Source organism: Nylanderia fulva, unplaced genomic scaffold (genome assembly GCF_048542155.1).
Source record: "Nylanderia fulva isolate GAGA-0341 unplaced genomic scaffold, ASM4854215v1 Scaffold9, whole genome shotgun sequence".
NCBI classification, from domain to species: domain Eukaryota; kingdom Metazoa; phylum Arthropoda; class Insecta; order Hymenoptera; family Formicidae; genus Nylanderia; species Nylanderia fulva.
Window position 1 is genome coordinate 4258001 of NW_028191026.1, and position 15798 is coordinate 4273798.

Genomic DNA, 15798 nt, shown 5'->3' on the forward strand with positions numbered 1-15798 from the left:
TTTTTCGTTGCTTGGTATTTTGTCAATACTGTGACCATCTGTCCTTTATTTTAGAGGACAGTCCTTTATTTCAAATACCTGTCCTTTAGATTTATTCATTTTTCCAAAACTCAATTTTGTCGTTTATTTTAAAATATTGTTCTTTATATTTTACTCAATTTTGTCCTTTATTTTTTATGTCGCACACGGAGAGAATTTCTTTTTAAAATTAACTCTGAAAAAATATTAATATCTATCACAATAAGATATAAAATATATTCGAATTTTACTATGCACATATTTTTTATTGTGGTAAATATTTAATTAGAGAAATTCTTATAAAATTCTTCCAATATCATAATGTCCCATGATTACCATATTTTTCAGGGTTTCTAAGATAAATAAATTAATTAATTCTAAGACAAAATTCTCTCCATAAAGTATTAACATAAGAATTAGTACGAAATCAACGAAACCTCTTATCCGGAATCTATTTAAAAAACCAAGGATTTATTTCAAATCAGTTTCAAACTAAAAATATGTAAACTTCTGATAGTCACAGAATTATTTTTTTTGCTCGTCAATTTTTATTTTGATCGCAAACTGATTTGAAGAAAACATATTGAAATAAAGCCCTAAAATTGTCAAGTTTATCCTTTATTTTCTCTCAGAAGAGATAGTCACCGCAAAATATCAATGATCTAATGAATAAACAATTAATGTGAAAATTTTTACTCACGCGATGAACGTATAAAAATATAATGCAATTAATTCTTCCTGAAAGTTTTTTCATTTCACGTCGATTGAGACAAAGGGATTAAAAGAGAGGAATTTTGACATAAGCCGGTTACGCAGCATCTCTCGAATTGATGTTACGATTAGTAACACAATTACGTCACACGTAATACCATCACCGTTAAAGAATCGTCCAAACACTTTCTCCTCGTTCGAAAGATCGTTCCGTAAAAGAGAATAAGAAACGATTCAACACGCGTTTAAGATTATCTTTCCCTCGTTTCCATTATCACATACACACATTCGCACAAAATACCGCACAGCTTCATTATCATTCTCGACGCAATTTAAAGAAACGGCGTAAAAGCGCAAGTAGAACACATCGTATTATACCGGGTGTTCGTACAACAAGAATATTTTTGCAGCTGATTTTCTCCAATAAATCTTTGGAGTTCACAATCTTCCTTTAGAAATTTAATCTCAATTCAAAATAACAATTATTTTTACACGAAAGCAAATGGAAATTTAAAAGCATACTTACACACGTTTCATAACATTTACAAAAGTCGAGTATTCCAACTTTTAGTTTTTCCAACAAATATAGGCGGCACATTTTCCTCTCTTTTTTTAGAACTTATCTGAAGAAAATCTTCAAGGTGTACGTTGAAGCTTATATACCACGTGGTACACGTTGATGGTCAAATGTCATCTTATCTTAATCGTTACAAGAAACGAAAATACTTATGTCATTTATCATACTTTTAACTACGGCATTTAGGACCGATTTATCCAACTTTTTAGTACATTTTACCTGACAGATAGCATACCTTTGTCTCTTTTGTTTAGAACTTATCTGAAAAGAGATGAAGATATGCTACCTATCAGTCAGGTAAAATTTATCAAGAAGTTATCAAGAAGGAAAAATTGGCCCTAAATGTCGTAGTATTCTAAATAATATAAGTACCTTCGTTTTTGTTACAAATCTAACGATTTAGATAAGATGACATTTCTTACCATCAACGTATATAATTTTCAACAGAAAGATTAACCGTGTATTATCGTCAATTAATGCCTATATAATCTTCAAGATAAACTTTTCATTGTGATTGGACACCCAGGTATCCAAAATAACTTCAAGACTGTTGGAAATGTTTCTTTGTCCGAAAAGGCCTTTTGTATTCAAAAAATTTTCTAAGAACACAATAAGAGGAACCTTTCTGTGTTTAGTAGGTAGTGAGAAAAAATTGTCACGTGCAAACGGATAAAAAACCGCCAAAAAGGAGAAAAATTACATTTAACAGATTAGTCAAATTCGTTGGAAAAAATCGATCTATTTGAATTTTGTTATTAAATTTTCAGACGCGATCCAAATAATATAGGGACGAAATTCCTGCGTTACCGGCCAGAATTCACGGTCGTGCACGCTTTCACGCCCGCGTGCGAAAGCGTGCGGAAAAGACGCGTCCTTGAGCTCGTATCTCGCGGCGACGATAGATCGCGCGGTTGTAATCGACGCGGCACAATCTGCGAGAGTGTAACACACAAATACATCCAGGCCACACAATAATCACACACGTGTGTCGTCACGCACACAGTTGCTTGGAGCGCGTCTGCTGTGGCCTCGAAAAGTCGGTGACTCCGAGTCGACTGTGTCCGACTACCGGCTCGAATATGTGTGTGTGTGTCTGTATCTGTGTGTGCGTGTTTTACACGTGTATATTTGTGTGAGTGTGTGTGTGCAATGTTGCCGCTAGCCGCTTCTCCCCTTCTCTGGAAGTGGAGAACCTAAGTGTATGTGTATGTACGCACAGATATATGTATATATGTGTGTGTGTGTGTGTGTGTGTTTGTGTGTGTGACCGATGTATGAAAATGTGCACACGTACGTGTACGCATTTCTCTCGTCGAATCGCATCGCCTGCAATAAATTCTTCTTCGATGTGTGCGCGCGCTCGTTTCCACGAATGAGAAAAAAGGAAACGAGATGCGGAATTATAAAAAAGGTTTTCATTCAAAAGGGGAAGAGAAAGGGAAGACCGATAGCGAGATCCCCAGGTGATAGTCTCGCGATCAGACGAGAGGGAAAGAGATGCGAGGTAGATTCGAAAGGGATCCCTCGGGTAGGGATCGATTAAATCGTAAGCGTGACACACACAATGCTCTGAAAAATCGTATGTATGCATTTCGCAAAAGGCTGCAACGTGTATTGAACCGTCCCTCCCTTGTGCAATTCCTCCACCCACGGCTACACGTTGTCGTTGCAAAAGTCGCATCATCTCTATAGCAAACTGCGATAAGCAGTAAAAATCCCGAGATACCCGCGGGGGAAGAGAGAGAAAGGGAGGATCTCGCGAGATAAAGCGGATCGAAAAAGAGACATTGATGACACTTGTACATATCTTTTAGAAAATTTCAATCGACTCTACCTCGCTCAAATCACCATCCATCGCTGCGCATAATGCCATCGCGCAGATGACGTCATAGAATTCTCTCTCTCTTTCTTCTCCCCTTTCTCTCTCTTTCGCTCAGGTATAGGTCGAGTTATAGCGGTGTTTGGAAGGTTTCCTATTGGCCTCGGTGACATCACCCAAGGTCATGTGGCAAACTCTCGCTTGGGACAGGAGCAGCGATTCCTCCGCAAAACACGACCTTCCTCATCCGCAAGCTCGTTTCAATCCGCACAATTTTCGAGATTTTTCTTTTATTCCGCGGCGCCACTCCTGTCAACGCGCGAGCTGTCAAACGGACCGCGAACACGTGGTCCACCGCGAGCTGTCAAATGGGCGAACACGTGGTCCGCCGCGAGCTGTCAAACGCGCGCGGGCGATAACAGAGACGGGAAGTCGAGCGATTCCATCCTTCTCTCTCGTTCTCTTTTTGTTCTTCTTCTCCCTTCCCATCTTTCCGGTTGCCACGAACCGTGTGCCGGTCGGAAACGCGCGCGAATAGACGGATGAATGCGACCGAAATGCATTTCTGCAGTCCGCGACTCCGAAACTCGGCCGCGCGAGCATGCGCGCGAAGCAGCTGAGAGCGAGGAACAGCACATTGTGTGCCAGGCCGCAAGTGAAGAGATGAATATGTTATCGAGGATATCATTATCTCTTTGTTTTAGCATAACTTGCCATGTCTAAAATAGATGTGCGTTTATTTTTGCGACCGAGAGAAAGAGAAAAAATAGAGAAGCAAGAAATATACAAAAAGTATGATTAAAATAAACTGATTTCTTAATCAAATTTTTATATAATAAATATTGTGTATTAAGTATATAATTTTTAATAAAAATAAATATAATTAACATTTTTCGCGTACTCTGACAAGATTTTTTATTTGAGACTTAATTGCAGAGACAGATGATATTAAAATAAGAACGGACCATTGCAATATATATTATATATTATCTCTCTAATAATTAAAAAGAAATAGATTCCACAGAATCTAAATTTAAAATTAAAATGAAATAGAATATCGATATCTTAATAATTAGAAGTGATTAGGAGATAATATCAAGTAGCAATAACTAAAAGACTTTTGGTATTGATATCTCGGTAATTTAAATAATGGCAAGACATTGATATCCTGATAACTAGAACTGATTACTATAGAAGATAGTATCAAGTAACATCACTAATTAGAAGACTTCAAATGATATTGATATATTGGCAAACGATAGCCACAATGTTCAAAGACATCGAATAGCATCGAGAGATTTCAGAGTAATTTCATGTATATTTGCTAATCTCGAATAAAATATTTTTATCTATTATAAAATAATTTATTCTTATAATTTTTATTCTTGTAAAAATACGATTTATATAATGTACCTATTAAAAAAACCACAATTTATTACTCTTAATTGTGTCAGCATCAAACGTTACAGACGTTCTGTAACTTTTTATTATAATAAATAATTATAAATAAAATAAATAAAATCGTAAAATGCATAAAATAAAAAATAAAACAACAATCTAAAATAAATAAATTATAATAATTATTAAAATTGACGCGCTACGCTTTTTGAACCACCGCGTTTCATTTACATCTTCTCGGAGAGAACGAGATATGCACGTACCGTTCTGAAGCGACTTTGGTATGACTTTGATAAACCGAACGAGAAAGCGCGCTGCTTAAAATTTCAGTCGAGCAAGGAGGCCTTCGCTCGCCTAATGGCAGAGTTACGACAACATTATCGAATCCCCAAATTTCTAGACCCCCGAAAAATCTCGGACCGGACCTGGTCCCCGCCAATGGGAAGCGTAACCTCGGCTCTCAATCGCCAGTGAGTCAAGGGCTTAGCCTTATAGCGGCCGTTATGCAACTGCTCTGCCTCGCGTTTTAGCCGACGATCGCGCGAGCGAGGCAGCACACGGCTTAACAAAGGAACCCCCGGGACCTGTAATTATCGGCGTGTATCGTTAGCGGATTAATCGGCGTATCGATTTAAAAAATAAAAAAATGTTTAAATGAAAGATAAAAAAAAATACCCGTAACTGCGTCTTTGACCTTTCGCGAGCGGAGTAAACGATGCGATTATATTAGCGATAATAATAGGCTCCGAGAAATCGAATCAAATTTCCGCTAAGATAAAATAGGCCTGAAAGTGGCCATGGCGTTATGCAAAAGTGAATTAACTCGCCGAGCGCTTAATTCGAGATAATTTAAAATGCAAAATTTTATATACCGCCGACAGATTCACAGCCGTGTATATTATGTGCGTGTTTGCATGTATAGATATATACATGTCACTTTTTGAAATTCTATTTATTTTAATTCGTTTAACCGACTTCTGCATAATTCTGTTTCGCGTAATTTAGTCAGACTAATAATCCTTGGACAAAAAAAGCGTGACACATTTTTTCGTATTTTACACACAACTGTACGTGGCTCCAGAATTATACGTACATATTGTATAACTTGTTATAAAAATATAACACAAATTTTTCAGGAATAAAATTGAATTTTTTGTAATATTATATTGTATATTATTATTCGAAAAAAATATATGTATACTAAATAATATTACAAGTGTTATATTAAATATATATATATATATATATTACTAGTATTATATCGTATATAATAGGCGAGATTTGATATAAAACGACCGAATCGAAAAATGTAATCGGATTATTAAAGAAAAAAAAAGAGAGACATCAAGAAATATACGGACTGTCCAAAATCTAGTGACCGAATTTACTGAATCGCTCGAAATCTCTCGTGTTACTCGAATACCTCGAAAGCTGTCTCAAGCAGTTTAAATTATTTCAACGATGTCATGATCTGTCATACTATAAGAAAAAAAGTTGAAATATAGTTGATTTCTAAATTAGAAAAAAAACCCTTTCATTTTTGATAATGAGATTGATTTATAAAAAGAATCATTTATTTTTTATTTTAATACTACTATTACTAATTCTTGTAAAATATAAATGAGTAAAAAAATCTGAATTTTTAACTTCAAGGAAATTTTATTTTCATAGAATTTTAATTCAGACTTTAATTATAGATATCACACAAAGTCAAAAATTAAAAATTTATGAAATTAATGTTCAATTAATTTAATGTCTATAAAAGCAAATGTTTTAGTGTAAGAAATAACAAAAATGAGGAAATATTATATTTAACTGTTGGCATTTGCTTGGAAATTAATTAAATTTTAATGTTAATTAGCACAGTTATTTAGAAACGAAATTAAAGGTTTGCGGAAAAGATTCACAAAGTTCATCCGTTCTTTGAAATATTTCAGATACAAATAACAATAATCGTCGCGCATTTTTTCTAATTTTTTTCAGAATAAGAAAGAGGCTAATCAATTAAAAAATTTCTTTCAACTTAAAATTTAATTAAATAACGTTATAAATCATATGCTATAAAAAAGTGATTTAATATAAATGCAGCAAAAATATACTCATACCCCAACTAATTTTAATAATAAATTTGCCTACAAATATATAGAGATTAAATACTACGGACACATTTCGCAAGAAAGATCGATTGCCATCAGATAGCGTCGAAATAGAAGAACTTGTTAAGAACAAGTTTTTTAATGTTACGCGAAATTCTCATTAAATTGATGATACTGATGTGTAATGTCGCTTTCGAAAATACTGTCGCTCTTTCTTTCGTTTAGATCGATACGGGAATATGTGTCATTTATAAAACAGGGGACGAGACCTTTATATGAGAGAAATTCGCTCGCTCCAGAAATCTCTCAATAATCCTGAGTGCTTTCTCAAATATTTCATCGTCCTTCGCGCGGATTCTTCCCCGTCGATCCAAAAACAACTTCGATCAGATCAATATTTAATACATGTCGATCAATTTTCCGACGAAAAATGCTGACAGCAAACAACATTCTCTCTCCGATCGTCTTTCTATCCACCGCGTTTGTCTTTATTTCAATTATTAAAATAACTTCTCACCTTTTTTTTCCGTTCTAACAAATAAGAAAAAATAAAACGCACGGGACACCCGAGTTGCAAAGACGGCAAAAAAAAACCGTGAAAATAATATCGTTAATCTTAAATATTTTATTGTCTGCCTCAAGTAAGAAAGACTTTATAAAATGTCCCTTGTCGATCGTAAAATTGTCATTTTGTCTGAATACCGAGCAGTTATCTTCAATTTTATGACCCGAGAGAACGATAAAAATTTGTATAATTTTGCAAGTGAAACGTGAGTGTTTTTAGATAGCATTTTATATTATTTCGTCAGTGATTTAATCTTGGAATTTAAATCCCTCTCGGTGCGTTGTCAAGATAGAAATTTAGAATTTTCATCGCCTTTATCGAAAACATATTTGCGTTGTAAAAATATATAAGTTTCAATTTCCATTTAAAGTAATGATTAAGAGAAAAATATATGATTTTATAAATGATTGAGATTAATGATGGATTAATCGTATGACAATATTTACTTATATATATTGACATATGATCACAAAGGTAAGTTTTTTTTCCTCTCTAAAGAAAGGACATAGTTTATCTTGTTTTGAATTTGAGGTGTTTAAGTATAATAAAGAATGTGATTATATATCTCCCGACCTTCTCCTAATCTTGTCACTCAAATGGATGACGTTTTATTACCAAGGAAGGAAAAACGATATTAAAATGATAAATATCGACGGCACGTTACTATATGATACCTGTTATCAATCATCGAGATTCACGAGGGAGTATAGAGAGAAGAAATCTGTTTTCTTACCTGCTCGACGGTTCTCTGAAGGATCTGACATTTGTCAGTCTTGCCAGAGCTCATGTCCGTGGCGGAAATCAGCTCGGCAAGCTCATCAATATATGAGTTCTCTTGGTTCCGTCGTCTTTTTTCATTAAGGCACTTGTTACTGCAAAAGAATCAAAATACAAAATTAATGTGCATTCGCGATCTCAAAATAATATTTAACGCTTGAAATCCAGTCGTCAAAATACCGACGTCGGCAATTCTGACAATAAAATTCCCAAGCTTCCCTCTTACATTTAAATGTAATTCTCTTTCATTTAAAATTTAATGTCTTCCTGCTTGTCAAATTTATTGTCTATGACATAATTTTGATTGAATTTGCCATTTTGCATTAAAAATATATTACCAAATAATATTACGGTAATACGTATTAATTTAATATTTTTAATGCAAAATGATAAATTCACTAATACGATCAAAATTATACATCATAGGTAATAAATTTGAAAAGCATTTAAATAAAAGAGAATTACATTTATACGAAGGAGAAGCTTGGAAATTGATATTTTATTGTGGCGGACTTAAAACGTTTATAAAATATCTATTAAAATATTTATTAAAATATATAATCGAGATATATAATAAAGAATAAATATCTGCAACCTAATTTATAAAATAACCATGATAAAGTTACATTAAAGAAATATTAATACATAAAAATATACAAAAAAAAATATTATTTAATTTAGAAAATTTATATATCTCAATTAATATGCAAACATGTAAATTATTAGCTATTATTATGCAATTTTAGATTTTTCTTGTCTTTATGATATCGAAAATTATTCTCGTTCGGAACAAAAAAATATTCAGTGTTATTTAACTTCGTGTTAAAATTTAATAGGAGCAAAGGTGAAGTTTAAAGCGCAAAAAAGTCTTGTAAATTATTTGTAACTGGCGTTTTAATTGAAACGTCATCGAATCCAACTTGATCAAAAAGAATCCATCATTAAGATTGCTGATCGAAACATGCAATATAATACTGCCAGGCGTTAAAAAAAAATAAGCGATAAAAAATCCTGCGAGAGAAGATTCGACAATTTTATAAGAAGAAAATGATTAGATGCTGAATCAACTCGTCTTGTCCCGTTTGAAACGTTCAGTTGGCCTTGTGTGACGTCACGTCAGTCCAGCAGTGACTCTCACTATGTTGCTATTTCAATACCCCAATACGTGATCTTACTATCTCGCTACATACACTATACTTATGAGTGTTGACACTAATCGTTAGATTAAAAAAAACCTTTCTTTGACGAGTGCGTTAAATCTTCCATAAACATTATAAATTCGTTTTTTATACGCTAATATAAGGATCATGTTTTTTTATTGCCGCAAATAAACGTGAAAATCACTTGCATGTGTCTGTAACATTAAGATTTGAATTTACCGAAGTTTTATTATACAGTTTCAATCTCTAATTAAGCCATAATAGTAATCACGTTCTTTGTTCCTTTCTCTTTTTCTTATGCATTGTTCAAAATAATACATATTATCTGAAAAAGCAATCTTTCCTGAGATTTTTTAGTACTCTTGAAAACGTACTGATAACTATGTTCAATTTGAAATACAATTAAAATATATCAAATAATGTAGTATTTGTGATACTTTCATATATTCGGTAACGTTATTCCACAAATTTTAATATTTCAGAAATATTTTGCGCATTCTGAAATACCTTTTCTCTAGTAACCAACTATTTTAAATTAATGTAAAAAAATGAACATAAAAAGATAATTGACAATATTTGATTAACGATGTTAAAAGAAAGTATTATTATACTCTGTTGCTCAATTGCATAATAATAGATTGCTAATAATAAATTATTAACAAACACGATACTTCATAGAAATTCTCTCTGCATATTCGCGCACGAATAATAAGAATATCATTTATTCAATAATTTGATGAAATTTTATTCGTGCGCGACCGAACATTACTTTGACATTAAAGTCTGTTAAATTAATGGTGAACGCTTAAAAATTCGCGCGCGCGTGTTTGCCATTGATAATTCGATCGGAACGATAAGCTCTTTAGCAAATTGGATGGCAACGGATTACGCATCGTCGAACCTTTTAAATCACGGATTTCCAAACTTTAAAACCACGCACATCCCATTTAATATTTTAGGCATCCTGCCTTCTAAATAAAAACTTGGAAAAAAAAATTAATCCAGAGAACTTTTGCAATAAAGAAGGAATGTAAAAATATAAAGAATAAGGAAAGTTAACGGTGTCCATTTTTTTTATTGTCTTTATACGAAAGCTTAATACTTTTATACCGTAATAATTCTTTCAACGAATCGAAGTAAATGATAAAAGTGTGATACTTTTAAAAGCCACGCCACTTTACTTAATATTTTAGACATCGATCTTCTAAATAAAAAAGTAATCCAAAGTTAAAGAAAATAATTAAAAAACTTTTGCAATAAGGAATAAATAATATAAAAATATGAAAAATAAAGAAACTAATGTTGTTCATTTTTATTATCTTTATGCAAAAGCTTGTTTTTTATACTGTAAAATTTTTTAAATTAATTGTATTAAATAACTCGGGATCACTTTTTTTCTCGCCGACAAACTTGCATTTTGTGTCGAATATGCAGTGTGAAATACAAGGATTTATCATTTACTATGACGCCTAAATTGCGGATCTGAACTCATCGTACTTCAAAGGGAGATAAAAGACAGGAGATTGTGGTACTCACATCTGCGACTGAGGCTTCGCATCTGATTTCTTTCTTTTCTTGGTAATGCCGCTGGTAATCGTACTCATTTTGACCCACAACGGGTCTTGCAATTCATATGGGCCAGGCCTGCAACAAAAGAACAATCACGATTATGTAAAAATATTCAGCAACACATTTACTGAAAAAAAAAATTTTTTTAAAATAGGCTGCATATTATCGATTTGTGATACACAATTATGTGTATTGTTTTTTTCAGTTATATTTTTTCAATTTAAATTTTAAATATATATATATATAAAATTTAAAGTGAAACAATATTTACAATAAAATATTTTTCAAAAGCAATTTCGTCAGCTAGCAAAAATTGGTTAAAATGTATGCGATTTAATCGCCTGAAAAAATGAATAAATGTCAAAAATGTCAGAACTAACGAGTGAGAAACAAGCAAGATATCAATGTTTCGAGGATAATCCATGTCAAGTATCATTATATACTCGCATTATATGTCCTTTGCGGAGAATACCTTTCGCGGAATTTCATTCCGTCGCGACCTGCGGGTATTCAAATAATCCGCCCTCGATCGACTAATTTGCTACACGTGGACAAAAGTCGCGCGTGCAATCCCTATTTTTTCCTCTTTTCCCACCTCATTCTTCAGTTTTCTTATTTACGTACACATATACGCGAGTTACATCGTTTCTTTATACACTCATACACCGCCACCGATATTTCTTCTATTTTTCATATTCTCCTTTACCTCGAAATCGACAGAAGTTTCTTTGAGACGAGAGTCACATTGTGCTCGACAAAAGCAAAGTCGATGAAAAGGGCTTTGCGAAAAGCGAACATTATTGAAAAGAAATCGACTCTAACACCTACACATTTCGTCACCGATAAGATACAAATTGACAGTGATGTTAAATTGTTGCGGCAATATCGAAAACAGTTCGATATTCAGGTCCAGCAATCTGTGTCTCTCTCAATCTTTAAAAATTTAAATATTTCTTAAGCTTAAAATCCTTCAAAGACATTACGTAAAAAGCATACTTTAATTTAAACTTTCTTGCTACCTTCGTAATTGAAAATATACTTTAGTAGGTAGATACGTAAACGAGCAGAGAAAACAAGACATTTAATTTTATAATTTTTTTTTATTTATTCTTTATTTTTTATATAATAGATGTAAGACAATATATTTAATTAATTTTATATATATATATATAAATATTATATATTATATATTAATTTTCGTATTTATTAAATATTATACATTAATTCAATAAATTATCAAAAAATAAAGCTTCGAGACAAACTTATTTTCCCATAAGATCAGCACTCTTTAGAGCACCATATATGCAGCCAGATAAATAATAATCATAATACAGTATAATAATAATAAATTATTAAAAAAAAAACAAACAATTTTGAAAAATGTTTCTCCTTTGAAATAAAGCACGGCTCGTAATTTATTAAACGTTAAGCTCAAAGAGCTTTGTGCGGCGCAATTTCCAGACGCCTTTTAAGCGCCCTATCTACAGACGCACCCTCGCATCATCGTTGTTCGAGCACCCTTACGCGACACGTCGCACAACGATTTCCCCCCGATTGTTTCATCGAAATTGGATTCACCTCGAAATAATATGCCTTCGACGTAATGCAGCGTGCGATTCCTCGAGATCGTTCTTTTTTTTCCTCACGCTTTCTGCGGCCGCGTCGGTTTATCATCGCGCGAACGGCGGCGGCGCCGAGCTGGCCCTTTGTGTATATCCCTTTTCGGTTCGTTTCCCACGAATCAATAAAATTCCTTTATGACGACACACACGCGCACGCCGGCGACGTTATAATAAGCCCGGGAATCGGCCGGCTAACAAAGTGCCTAAAGATAACAGATAATCGCCGCGCGTAATGAGTGCTGAGAGCAATTAAAACGTTCCGAAACGAAATTTCGTTTATTATATATTTTCGCGAGGATATTTTTCGAAATTTTTCGCCTTTCGATATTCACGTTTTTTATTTAATTTTGTCGATTTTTTTTGAAAACAGCAAGTCTTCGTCGTGATTGAAATGGTTGATTGCAATTTTAAGACACCCTGTGTATGCTTGACAAACAAATCAGATGATCGCATTGTGTCTCCTATCGAGGCACTTGAAGGTCTGAGATAATAGCTTACCACGGATTTACGCATGAAATTACTTGTTTACTCACTTTATATGATAATCACGATATATAGCTTATAACAAATATCTCTTACAATGTGGGAAAAGATTATGTAATTTTTTAAAATTACATGACACTCTCTTTCTGTTTTATTCGCGATTAATAAATAACAATAGGATGTGATCACTTAGATATCTCGATGAAATATCTAAATGCGTTACGATTTTCTCGCGATCCTTAATTTATCGACGTGCCGATAACGTAATTAACAAGTTGTAAAGTGCACGGGTTATTACTGCATCGTAAATTAGACACGTGTTACGTCACTTTTCTGACAGACACGTACATGCTGATTTTCGACTATACTTGTATCCTGCTAATAACAAGACTGTTCTTTCTAAATGAGTTACGTATACTTTTGTTTCTTTCAGCTTTTTTTCCTTTCTCTATCTCTGCAACGTAAATGTTTGCTTATTTCTTATCAAACATGATTAAATAGAAAGATATATATGGATGGTGTATACTGTATAATATTTTTTTTTATATTTTGCAAGAATTTTAATATAACAAATAACAAAATATTTTTAATTAAATTAATTTTGGAAAAAAATAATATGTAGAATAAATTTAATAAAGTAATATGTGTATGACAAATTTCAGAGATAAAGAAATATTTATTTATATGAAATGTTTTTAAATAATAAAAAAAATATTAACAAATTTGAAAGAAAGAGAAAAGTTCAACAAATATTTAAATATTGAAATAAAAAAATAATATAACTAACAAAAGATAAAACAAGCAAATATTTTTATATGTCTAAACTCAAAAATATTGTGACGAGGAATGATAAATATGTAATCTCTGGGACACTTTGCGCGTATCAAACAGAATATATATAAGACACATATTTTTATATCCAAGCAAGCACACATTATAAATATTGTCGAATTGCATTATCGGCAAAAAACGCATAAGCAAAAATATTATATCTTTGCAATACGTTCAAGTATAAGTATTACATCCGAAAAATCGACGATAACTTATATCAGGCGATTCTTACGTTACACTTTATAATCGGTTTCGGATTTCAGCACGACGCGGCAAAAAAAAAATCGAACGAAGAGAAGGAAGGAAGAGAGTAGAGGAAATCGCTTATAAAATATCTGCGCGTGAAATACTACAATTTAAACCTCATTAGTCGGTAAACAACGATCAATTTGATTAAAAGTCACTTCGACAAATTTGGCAGCCGAGAAACGCTCAGCCTTCAATTTCCAGTTCGTCACATTAAACTTAATGACAAGTACTTCAGTTTTTTGCCGTCGAAAAATATTCCAAAATTATCAATGATAATTCAATATATATATATATATATATATTGGATAAAGTATTTTCCTTAACAAAGCAATTATTAAATTGATCATTAGACTGAAGAATCCTCTTTGCAAAATTAGTATCGAATCAAAACAGAAATCAAAATTAACGCATTAATACTAATCAAAATATGAAATATTATTTAATGAGTGTCATTAAATAATATTCGATATTTATTCAAATTTAAGTAACCAGCACTCATCAAGTTGTAAAAAAAAACTCTACTAAACTTTACTAAACTCTTTAAATTTAAAGTAATTTATATGAGATAAAAGATAAATTACTTAAAATTCTCCCAAGTATTAATTGGAAAATTTATTGTTTTACTGATATTAAATGCTAATAATTATTCAAACTTATTTAATTGTAATTTAATGTTTAAATAATAACTAGCTGCAACTAATAATGTTTCTTGACAATAATTTCTTACTAATAATTTAATAATAATCAGCATAGTAATAACTCTTAATTGTCGAAAGATTACTACAAGGAAAACTTTTTTCACATATAAAGTAATGAATGTATAATTTGAATAATCAAATTACGTAGCAATTGAGACACGTCATGTGTGAACGATATAACGTCGAGTTATTTTAGAAAACGAGAGAATTTAATTCCATTGTTGGAATACCGGCACTTTTAGCTTTAGGGCCACTAATAACAGGCTTATCGACGGTTTTATGACGAAGTCACGCGCAATTCTGTCTATCTGTCGATTTTTATCGGCCAAAAATAAATATATACTCATTGACTGCCAAATACGTGATATCGTTTATTCCAAGTATGCAAAATTATTGTATATTGCCGTGACTATTTCGAGCGATATTCCATGTCGATAACCTTGCTAAAAATGACATGCAAAAAGAATTTTAAAATCCGAAAAATTTTGACAACATATATATTAATTTTCACAAAACGGTACAATCACATGCAAAATATTTAAGCGAGATAGAAATAATAGCTATCAAAACAAAATGTGTTATATTCCAAAGTTTTTAATTAATAAAATCGTAAACAGAAAAATAATTCCACACGAAAAAAACATATTTTTTTAAAACAAATTTAAATATACCATAGAACTGACAATATTGGTATATTTTGGTCGAGAGAATCTTAACTTTCAAAATTAATTCATTTCAATAATTTTGTAATTACCAAAATTGTTTTTTATTTTTAAAAAATGCGTATTTCGCAATAAATAGATATAGGTATTTATTGAGAGAAATCAGCCGGTCGTGCTTCTCGAAACATCTCTCGCATGAGAGGAACAGTCACGTGTTGCATCTCGGACTCTTAACACAATAAAACGCGTAATAACGCAACATTCGGGACGAGTGGCGCGTTTAATCGAAAGTTCGACCTTGAACCGCCTTGATGGAATAATCGGACATTTTCGTAGGAGAGCTGGGGCCGGTTCTACGTCGACGTCAATGCCGCAAGTGCGTTTCGTGATGCGATGCCAAAAAACAACGAGGAGAATTGATCGAGAAAATTGATGACTAAACCGACAATCTTAAGCAAGTGGCAATCGAAAAAATTAAAAATTAACGAGATGAAAAGTATTGCGCAAATGATACATAAATAGTCTACTATAAAAAACCCTGTTAAAGTTATATATTTTTATAT

General features: G+C 32.4%; 1 protein-coding gene across 10 annotated transcripts in view; it reads right to left on the reverse strand.

The window, feature by feature from the left end:
• Positions 1-15798, reverse strand: part of LOC114929945 (uncharacterized) — a 133813-nt gene that overhangs the window by 30106 nt on the left and 87909 nt on the right. For all 10 annotated transcript variants that reach the window (XM_029301663.2, XM_085489618.1, XM_085489622.1 and 7 more), the window contains 2 exons: positions 10658-10765; positions 7918-8056 (listed from right to left, as the gene is read on the reverse strand). In XM_029301663.2, coding sequence (XP_029157496.2) covers positions 7918-8056; positions 10658-10765 — 247 coding nt within the window. The remainder of the gene's footprint in view (positions 1-7917; positions 8057-10657; positions 10766-15798) is intronic.